Here is a 10401-nt window from a genome sequence, read left to right as displayed (position 1 = left end):
GCAGCGCCAACCAAACGCGTGTCATCAGCTGGGTTAATGCGGACGTGCGGGCGTCCCATCAGGTGCCGATAAGATCGCACCACCGTCACACGTGGATCACCGTCTCCAGCGGTGGAACGAGCGGCCGCGACGTCCCATGGCAGAGCTTGCGTTGCCTCATGTCCGTAAGAGGATAAGGCTTGATGCAGTATAAATCAACTCGACTCAAAACTTGTGGTGTCAGTACTGATGCAGGTGGTCGTCTTCGCATGGCGTCAATCTATCAGAGCGAGTCATCCGTTGCCCTACATTTGCGGTGTGCGGAGCTTGCTCGCTTCCGTTTGGTACTTCCATGATCTCATGATGTTGATTGACGTGCAAGGTCCTTTTCGCACTGGAAGTAGATGTGGCCATGGATAACAAAGGTGATCCAGCCAACCATCAAATAATAATATAAAGCTCGGCGATCAATTCTGAAATGGAAGTTGACGTGATGACCTAAACTTGCAGTTTTGTTACTGGCCTTTACAAATGTCAATGAAGCTGATACTTTTATGACGTCCAATGCATGCATGCATCTCACGTATATCGGGGCTGCAGTTCGTGTTTGACACCCAGTTTGCAGTAGGAGTACTCGAGCATTATCACCATGAAATCCTTGGCTTAATTAAGAATGGGTGGAAATAGCTCTTCAAATATGCATCTCAGAAGAGCAAAATAAAACCTGGGGCTTGTTAGCTCATATTACAAGGTGGAAAGAATTGCTTGATTGATTGCAGTCATCCATGATTTTTCTTTCCATTTTCCATAAAGCACAATCTTTATGTTCTAAACTGTCTATTTTCAGGAAAAAAGACACGGATAGATTGATTTAGGCATTTGTATTCTATTGTAAATCTGAATACAAACAAATCATTTTTGTGAGTTTGCTACATATTTAAAGCCCGCAAATCTATAGTGCAGCTCCGTCTCTCTCGTCTCCTCAAGTAATTAATACTCTGAGAAGTTGAGATCCAACGCTTCCCGGCCTAACGTTCTATGTTGGAATGTGTCCAAGGAGAGAGAAATTCTACTGATGCCGACCACGTAATCAAGATTACACAGAGCTGAAGATGGACACGAGAGAAGACCAGGTCGAGAAGATGGCCAGCACCAATCCGGCGATGACGATGGCGATGTCTGCGATAGTGCTGGCCCAGCCGAGCTCCTCTCGGAACACCTTGAGGTGGAACCACGCCGGCAGCACGAACCCGAGCACGACGCACACGCTGCTCCCAACCAGCGACAGGAAGTCGCCGAAGTTGGGCACCAGCGTGGTCACCAGGCTCACCGCTACCACCGCGGCCCACCGCAGCCACCAGCAGTACCTCTTCCCGTGCAGCCAGCGCTCGGCCACCTCAAACACCGGGTTCATCATGACCGGGAAGGTGAAGAAGAGGTTAATGCAGAGGCCCAGCTGGATGAGCACGCTGAGAACGCCATCGCCGAGGTTGGTGGTGATGATGTCCCGGGTCTCCTCGCCGAAGGCCGCGTAGCCGAGAACGCCAAAGAGGCCGTAGGTGAAAGCGATGAGGGCCATGGAGAAGCCGAGGGTGTTCCCGAAGTTTGCCTTGTCTCCGGCCTCGGCCTCCAGGGGGATGACCATGCCGACGCCCTCGAAGGCGTAGACGGCGACCCCGATGCCGTAGAGGAGGACGGAGGGCCCCGTGAAGGCGCGGACCGGTGGAGGGTTGGAGAGCAAGATGGAGGCGTCCTCGGCGATGACGACCCCCATAGCGCCGATGTCGACGATGTCGGCGAAGATGCTGAGCAAGGCGAGGTGTGTGAGGGTCGGAATCGAGTTGAGGCCGAGCTGGAATGGAAGCATGGCGAGCACGTAGAAGGCCGTGGAGGAGAGAGAGGGTAGGGATAACGGTACGAGGAAGGTGAGGGTGTTGGAGATGAAGATGAGGTAGCCGACGCAGAAGCCGCACTGGCTGAGCACGATCATGACGTCGACGGCTAGGCGTCCGACTGGGCCGGCGACGGCGAGGCCGAGATCGCCGAAGGAGGTGATAATGTCGAACGTGTCGAGCTCGACGCGGCGGCAGGTGTGGATGAGAAGGATCATGCAGTGGAAGGTAAAGGCTGCGACGGCGAGGAGGAGAAGGGCGCCGGCGGCCCACCCGGTTTGCCGGAAGGCATAGGGGAGGCCCAGCACGCCGGCACCGACGATCGCGATGAACACGTTCGCGAACGTCTTGGGCTGCGACGACATCTGCCGCTCCCCGTAGCCGCTTCCAGCCACCGACGGGAGCAGCGGCACCGTGGCGTCCCTGCCGTAGCTGGGGGAGTCTTCGTCGATGCCATACGACATGTTATCGATCGATCAAATGAATTAACCCTTTTATTCTTCTTCTATATACGAGAGTAGTGCAAACTGGGAGATTGATCGAGACAGAGCGAAGTAAGAAATCTAGGAGACCAGGTTGCGTGATGGAATCGAGAAGGGAAGAAGACGATGAGGGGGAGTTGACGAACGACTTGTATATAACGAGTCAGAAATAGACCCCAAAAACATGGATGGGTCCCGCGTAATTTGGAAGTCGCTCGCTCTCACAAACGTCGCCTCTTTTGGGAAGCGAGACGTACGTGTTAGTGTTACCGGTCGGAGGAGCAGCGTGTTCGATACCGACGCGCGCAAACTACCGAGTCAACCTCATCAGCATCAAAGATCACGGAGAAAGATAGACGGTACGGACGGTTGTGATTTTCTGAATTTCTTTCATTGATTTTAGTCTTTAATAATAACCACTCAAAGCATCATCTATTACGATAATAGATGTAATGGTCCTCTAATGTTTAACCAACACTGAGGGAGAAATAACAACACTAATGTTTAACTACTGCTCAGGGAGAAATAACGAGAAAGAAAACAGGCAAGTATAATGGTCCTCTAATGTTTAACCATCACTACTATGTTTATATTAGTCTGTTAGGTAGTTCTCATTGATGATCAATGATTGCCAGAAAACTAGAATGAAAATACATGATTAATGTGACTTGCTGTAACATGCTGCATGATCTCCAATGCAGCATCAACAAGTGTCAAGAAAGGTGTCTAGCACAAGCTCATTGAATCCTATTTCATCAAATGCACACACAACCGGCTCAGAATCCCACATTATAGCAATTGATGCTCAACACTTCTTCAGATTCGTTCTAGATAATTAAATCCACCCAAAGTTTCTCTCTGATTGATCTGGACACTGAACACAGTTACTTCTAACAATCCTTCAGACATTACATAGAATCTTTTAGCTTAGTAAATCCTTAGTATGTTTCTCAGTAAAATAGAAAGAAACCAAATGAAACAATAAGATGAATTCGTTGAACATGGACATCAGTATGCAGCATTGAATCCCTGTGCAAAAAATATCTCATATATATTGATTTTTGATGACATCTATTTTGCAGGATGCCATGAGAACAATTAGGGGCTCAAGAGAATATAGATCTTATTATGAATTCTTTAACCCATGAAAGTCCTCAGAACCGCCCTACCTAAATCCTTCCTCCTGGTTTAAATTTAATTTAGAGCTTCCTTGTCACCACTCATGTTGTTCTACTGAATCCTGTGAAAACCCCTGAAAGTTCTCAACACTATGATGACAGAGTACATTGTGACAACTACAAGAATAAAATGGATGAATCTAAATGATTAGACAAAGGAGTTAATCAAGGATACAAGTGAAGCAAGTGTATTGCTTTCTACAGATAATTGTTAACAAAATCTGATTTCTTCTTCGTATTAATATCTTGTTTCTTGAATATGTATATCCACAAATAAAAGTACAAAAATATTAAGCCATATTAATGAGATTTCGATATATCAGAAAGGGAATTGCTTACCGACATAAGTCTTGCCAAATGTCCAGTCCTTGGGAGCAACATTGTAGGAGGTGAGAGTGACACCATCGCTGGCGGTGACCTCGAAAGATAATGCCTGACCCTTGAGGTCAGCACTGATGTGCCAATTTTGGCCCCAGTTACGGCCCATGGGCAGCCACCCAGTCGTCGACCCCTTTATCTTCACAGCTGTAATATCACCAGCACCTGCCACATTACTGATCAGCACTGTGTAGAAGAAGCCCTTGCCATCTATGGTAAACCGGACACCATCTTCCCTTATGCATTTGACCCTGAGTGTGCAGTTCCAAATTGTAAGATTTAATTATATGCATCAAATAAGCACACATAGTTCACGGCCAACAAAACTCCCTTATAAAAGCATCAGAGTGTGTGTGAGAAAACCAACAAATCAGATGGACATTAGTGACAACAATCAAGGCAGTTTCGTGCTCAAATATACAAGCGGGAGCCAAAACTGCTGCAAAGAGAGGACCGTGTTGATTTAAATGTCTTCCCAACTTCATAATTTTCTAAAAGACTAGTATTTGTTTGCTGTGTCAACCAGTGCTGTAATTTGTTAACCATATAGCTGAGCTGTTCATGATGCTGAACTACTCAGCTTCCAGAAGAAGACAAGTGGTCCTGTCTTCATTTTAGCCAACACAAAAAGATAAGTCAGCAGAGAAGATGAATGCAGTCTGAGAATAGCTTTAATTCCTCCTACGACATAATAATACATAACATATGGACTAAAGGGAGAAAAGCTACGATATAGTTGATCACTAGCGCAGCTCATAAAGAAATTTTGAAACTAGCCCTATAGTCAAAACAACTGATTGTATTCATGGAATATTTCCATTTATGCATATGAACGATTTTGTCTCTTCACACATCACGAGAACTTTTAAATTTGATACACTAGGAATAATACAATTGTTTGCCAACACATTGTTGGATACCAGCTAGATTCTTAAACCCCCCAAAAAAGTAACAGATCACATTTCTACAATGTCTAACACCGGCGTCTGGAATAAGAAGAAGAAACTAAATTAGTGAGCTGCTATAGGAGAAACATACAGGATCCATTCTATGCTTGCTTTACAAAAGACCCTCGTCTTTGTTTTCTTGCTACTAATCAACTAGGTGAATCTTAATCTCAGCAAGTTTTTCCTGAATTTGACTTTTGTTCATGGTCAATGAGTTCTCATGGCTTCAAAACTCACAATAAAAATGTCACCTTTTTTTTGTATTTTCAAAACTTGATCGGTTAGCTATGAGATGACGTGAACAGATCAGAGAAAGGTGGGTCATGAATCAGTGCCATGTATCCCCAAGTCTAGGTTAAAAAGAGAATTCACGATGTCTCCAAGCTTCAGAACTAATTAGCACTGAGTTCAATTTCACTTCATTCTGGAGAAGCCAATTCATTTTCAATTCAATCGAACATAATTTACACCAATCACAAATCAAATCAATTCTTTAAGAAAGAAATCAATGTAGATAAGAGTGACAATGATGAAGCGAAGTAGGGGTGAATACGAAGGCGTAATTTCCTCACCTGCGGTACTTGATGGGCATGACGCCAGCCTTCCAGATGGCGATCTTCTCAAAGGCCTGGATGGGCATGAGGAAGTGGTGGTTGGGAGTGTTGCAGATCCCGCCGGCGTCCGCGGGGAGGCCGTAGTTGGGGGCGCAGAAGTTGGTGGCAGTGAGCACGATGGAGGTCCCCGGCAGGCAGTAGCGAAGCTCCTCCACGCACCGTACCTCGTAGCAGCCGCCGCAGGCCGCTCCCTTTTCGAACAGCGCCTCGCTCAGCCCTGCCGTCGCCATCCCGTACCCGCGCTTCCCCAAATCCCCGTACCCGCACGCCCCCCCTGCCAGCCACGCAACAAATGAGACTGATCCATAAAGACAGAAGAAGCGAAAGGGGGACGCGGGGAGACTGAGATCTGAGGCCCACCGACGGTATCGCGGGGGTCGAAGACGGCGTAGTAGGAGGCGTGGGCGGAGCGCCATTCCGTGAGCGCGGCGGCACCGTAGGACGACGAACTCTGGTGAGCTGCGGCTAAGCTTGAGAGCAGGGTCAAGGGCAGTAATAGCAGCGCCAATCCGTGGGAGTGGAAGAGGAGAGAGAAGAGCTGGCCGAGGCTGAGGAGGCGGGACTTCGGCCGAAATGGCGGTTGTGACGGCGTTGGCATTGTGGAGGAAAGAAGTGGCTGTGCTGAGAGTGCGGTGGAGAAGCGGTGAGAGACAGCTGAGCGGAGCTAAGCCGCAGTGGGAATGGGGACCAAGGCGGAAGGAAGCGTCTAAGGGCTAAGCGGCACGTGAGGGGAAGCGCCGATGTAGCTTTTCTTTTAGCTTTGCGTGATAAGGCATCGATCCCTTCAGATTCGTGAAATCACATGTGCCATCTTGAGATCATCTCTCTTTTGGTAATTGATCCCAAGTGATTTAAGATTCGTGAAACGACAGGTGTCAACTTGAAGGTTTTTTGTGATCGTCTTTATACGGCACAAAGGTTGACGGAGAGAGAGAGAGAGAGAGAGAGAGAGAGAGGATGGGCTACGGCGAGATCACCGCCTCGAAGGCCCTGGCGCTCCATTTCCTCTGCGGCGTCGGTTTGGTCGCTGGCTATGGCATCGCCCGACTAGGCTGCGATCTCAGCCTCGTCGCCGACCCCGCCCGAACCCTCCGTCTTCTCCTCGTTCGTCACAATCATCCTTTTCTTTCTTTGTTGGTTTCACCGGTCGAAGCAAATGGGATGGTTTATGGCCCAATTCTTGATTTGGTTTCCTTTGCAGGTGGTAGAAGGACCGGTTATCATCGGAATTTATGGTTGGGTTCGTCGAGATCGCGAGCATTGCTCTGTAACCTCATTCACTAGTTCGTTCATTTATGATCCGTAATTGTCTGCGCATTTCCGCTTGATTTTGCCCTAAAGATGCGTTTTTTCTCTGTTTTTACTGGAGGGAACAGTATTCGAAGGCTGTTGCGAGGGGACTGCTCGGACTTCCCATTGGTGAGTTTTTATCGCCTCGAGAAGATTTTGTTGATTGATTTGTTTTGCTTTTCTTGAGTTTGATTCTTTATTATATAATGAATAAGATGGATGACTTTTCGACGATTAAGGATTTTTTTTCTCCTTTCTCAAGCTCAAACGTAATGGTCTATACTCAATCGTACTCGTTGGAAAAAGGTTGTTTGAGGGTTTTGGCTTGACAAGTTTGATATGGAGCTTACTTGGAAGTTACATTGCTGATTGTGATCGGTATCCTGAATAAGATTGAACTGCAAGATTTATTAAGTTGTCTGAAACCTGAGTTTGGAAGTTTTAAATGTCTCCTTAGTTAGGAACTTATAGAATCACTTAGAAAAAGAAATCTTTATCCCCTGAACTTATCCCATAAAAGTCATAGTCTTGTTTGGACTTGGCTTCTGATGAAATCATTAATAAAGGGTCTCTCATATTAGAGACAACTGAATCATATGTTTCTTTAAGTTGCCAAAATAGAGTCAGATTTGGCTTATGGCTTAGATCATTTTTCCTTTCTTCCATTCTCTTCTCCTTACTCTTTTTTTTTCCTGTTTATCAAATCTTTATTACCTTGCATCTTTCCGTTATTTTATCATTGCAATGGTTTTATTTTTTTCTGTTGTAGCCACAGCCACAACACCCTTTGTCGATCCTACTGCAATGTTCTGGATTGCAGTTCTTTGATCTGATAGCTTCAAACCTAAAAAGAAAATCTGAAAACTGAAAGCCGTGTTACAGATTTTCTCAGATTCCATCGGTAGATGCTAATTAGCAAACCAACCTTGAATAGCGATGACGATGTGTTTATTCAGTCTACTTATGCTCTGAAATTGGCTGGCTGCAAAATGTACTAATACTGTAGAATTATGGCAGTGAGATTTAAACATGCTGTAAATGTAAGAAGATTTCACATGCTAGAAACACTGAAAAATAGGGAGGTGCTAATCTACTCTTCAAGCCTTTTTTATTATTCCTTGAAAGATTTTTAAGTTCTTGCAAGCGAAATAAAAAAGAATGGCTTTAATTTTTCAGAAAACTTATGTTCAAGTCTTAGCAAGATACTCTATAGGACATGAGTAATTACACCAAAAGCTACTATAAACTCATACTTACAGCAGATATAACCCAGAAGTTCAGCTTCAGGCTGATTACCATATTCAACCTCATCTTCAATTCGTCACTTTTGGACATGCTGTTGGACAGACTACATTAATACATAAATCCACAAAATCAGTGTTGGTTCCTTAACATTTAATGCATTCATTACCTAGTGCAAGTACTTCACTACTTATTGTTCTGTTTTTAAGTGACAAACTGACAATTCTTTTGATAAGAATATGTGGCAGTTACCCTTTAATCTCCCAAAAAAGTAGGGCCTGCAAACACTTAATTTTTCATTTTGATGAAGTGCCTTCAGAGAGCTTAGGGGCTTTCACAAAACTGAAATTGTGGGTTGTTTGCATGTTTTAATGGACTAAGAAATACCGTTGCCTCTTGACGATAGCTTAGATCTTGAACTAAGATTATGCTATTAAACTTACTTGCTTTGCTATTCATTATTTAATCTATTGAAAATATAAGATCGTACAAAGATTCTGGTAGTTTTGATTTTTCTTCCTCTTCTCGCCTTAAACTTGCAGATTTTAATCCCTCTTGTTCAATGCATATCATCTGGCTTATTATCATCAGGGGCTTTGCTAAATGCATTTGGGGCAATTGTTCTGGGAGCACCTGTTGGTCTTAAGTAAGTGCTCTGATCTGTGCTTCACCTATGCTGGGAAGATTTTTTCTATTATAAATAAATTTAGATGGATCAGATAATAAAAAAATTCAAATTCTCTGAGCCCCACTTAATGATTTGATTTTCTAAACACTGGATAGAATATTTAATTCATATGAATAATACGATCAAGAGAAACCGAAGATTCCTTTTAAGACTATCAAAGTTTTATTCTATGCAGGTACTGGCTAAGCACAATCTACTGGTCATCTCTCATGTCATTATTCACTGTAAGTAACTTATGATTAATGTCTTTAGAGGAAGTTTGCATGAACAAATAATCTCGTCAAGTCTTGAAGTGAACAAATTATGGATGCCAGATCTTTAAAATTTCTCTGACCTACTTTAGGCAAATTTGCCTTGGGTCAGTCATGATAAGGATAGGTTGCCTGCTAGAATACATTGAAGTGTATTATGCTTAAAGAACATTCCATGAAACGTCTATATATACTTCTAAATGTTTGTTACCATTCTGCTATGTCAGCACTAAAGAATTTTACTTCAAGGCCGAATGGAATCAGAATGAATTTTATTCTCCAACCAATGCTAATAAATTTGGTTTTAAGAATATGGTTTTAAGCCGAATTGAGCGCACTTGTATAGTTAGCAGTCCATGTATTTAAAATGATAATTCTCTTGAATTTTTCTTGATGAGGTTCTTTCTAAGAAATAAAATGCATGTGAATGTTTCTAACCCCTGAAATATGGTGAACTTGTTTTATGTCAGTTTGTGCCTGCAGTTTGTGTTTTTGGAACATCAAGGACGGATTGGCAACGTATTCTAGCTTATTCCAAGTAGGATTTCTGTTTATGCGATCGAAGCCTTTTTCTTTCAACGTAATTTGTTTCAAATTTCCAATTATCTTTTATTATGGATTGCATTCCTCATTACAGACCAAATGAAGGAGCTGACTGTATGATTTCTTTACCGGCTCAAGGTGCTGTCATCGGTGCATGGCTTGGTGCTTGGCCTATGCCACTTGACTGGGAGAGGCCATGGCAGGTAAAATTCATTATTCCCTCTTCTTCTTTTTTTCTTATTGAAGTAGTACATTGATGTACGATGAACTCAATGCTTTTTTATATCACTTAGTAGTACATTATTCCCACTTGACTGTGAGGCTGTAATATAAATAAATGCTTTTTGCATGTAGGAATGGCCTATTTGTGTTACATATGGAGCAATTGCTGGTTACTCGGTGGGCATGTTTGCTTCTGCAGTGTTTGTGCACGTACTAGGAAGAAAGGTTCATGTGAAGGATGACTAGTGGATGTCAACAGGAAATTTTGTAATGGTAGAATTCTTCACTGGACTCTGGAAGTCAGGATGTGGATAGTTTTAGTTCGTCGTGATTGTGTTCTAATCAATGCTTAAGTCTAACTCATTTTTGCCCTTCAGTTATTTCATTGTTTGCCAAAAGGCACGATAGCTATTTGTTATAGTTTTCTGAAAAATATAGAGGAATTTGTTTTGACATGATCCTGCAAAAAGATTAGGCAAATGCTATTAGGCAACTCGCCATATACAGTGACGGAAGCGACAGACGATATCGTCCAGGAGTGCCGTCAGAGGTGATGGCACTCCCCCTCGGACGGCACTCCCGGACGATATCGGTGGTGACTCAGCCCTGCGGCAGTAGTCGGAAACAGACTGTTTGGCAATTTGGCCAACACAAGAATGAAGCTGATCATGAGTGACCTCTTACTAACCATCACC

General features: G+C 43.8%; 3 protein-coding genes across 5 annotated transcripts; 1 reads left to right on the top strand and 2 right to left on the bottom strand.

Annotated features, from left to right (window-relative positions):
- Nucleotides 1-1013: 1013 nt before the first annotated feature.
- LOC135635767 (amino acid transporter AVT3A-like) lies at nucleotides 1014-2406 on the bottom strand. Its single transcript, XM_065147071.1, has one exon. It carries the CDS (start codon nucleotides 2333-2335, stop codon nucleotides 1076-1078), a length of 1260 nt encoding a protein of 419 aa, XP_065003143.1. The 5' UTR covers nucleotides 2336-2406; the 3' UTR covers nucleotides 1014-1075.
- Nucleotides 2407-3280: 874 nt separating this feature from the next.
- LOC103982726 (expansin-A10) lies at nucleotides 3281-6212 on the bottom strand. Of its 2 annotated transcripts, XM_018824588.2 has the most exons (4): nucleotides 5831-6212; nucleotides 5429-5744; nucleotides 3871-4160; nucleotides 3281-3593 (listed from the first exon to the last, which is right to left on the bottom strand). In XM_018824588.2, the coding sequence occupies exons 1-4, from the start codon at nucleotides 6066-6068 to the stop codon at nucleotides 3574-3576; spliced, it is 864 nt and encodes a 287-aa protein (XP_018680133.2). In that variant the 5' UTR covers nucleotides 6069-6212; the 3' UTR covers nucleotides 3281-3573. The 2 variants fall into 2 exon arrangements, with proteins under 2 accessions (XP_018680133.2, XP_009398000.2); XM_009399725.3 differs by lacking the exon at nucleotides 3281-3593 and having other exon boundaries at nucleotides 3702-4160; nucleotides 5831-6211.
- A 171-nt stretch (nucleotides 6213-6383) lies between these two features.
- On the top strand, nucleotides 6384-10161 carry LOC135636006 (uncharacterized). Of its 2 annotated transcripts, none has more exons than XM_065147509.1 (8): nucleotides 6384-6574; nucleotides 6672-6737; nucleotides 6847-6889; nucleotides 8594-8648; nucleotides 8866-8914; nucleotides 9412-9479; nucleotides 9579-9687; nucleotides 9839-10161. In XM_065147509.1, exons 1-8 carry the CDS (start codon nucleotides 6428-6430, stop codon nucleotides 9950-9952), a joined length of 651 nt encoding a protein of 216 aa, XP_065003581.1. In that variant the 5' UTR covers nucleotides 6384-6427; the 3' UTR covers nucleotides 9953-10161. The 2 variants fall into 2 exon arrangements, with proteins under 2 accessions (XP_065003581.1, XP_065003582.1); XM_065147510.1 differs by having other exon boundaries at nucleotides 6436-6574; nucleotides 8545-8648.
- The last annotated feature ends 240 nt before the right edge of the window (nucleotides 10162-10401 follow it).

The sequence above is a fragment of the Musa acuminata genome, chromosome BXJ3-4, assembly GCF_036884655.1.
Source record: "Musa acuminata AAA Group cultivar baxijiao chromosome BXJ3-4, Cavendish_Baxijiao_AAA, whole genome shotgun sequence".
Taxonomy (NCBI): Eukaryota; Viridiplantae; Streptophyta; class Magnoliopsida; order Zingiberales; family Musaceae; genus Musa; species Musa acuminata.
The sequence above is the reverse complement of the archived record's forward strand: the minus strand, read 5'-3'. Positions and strand labels throughout refer to the sequence as shown.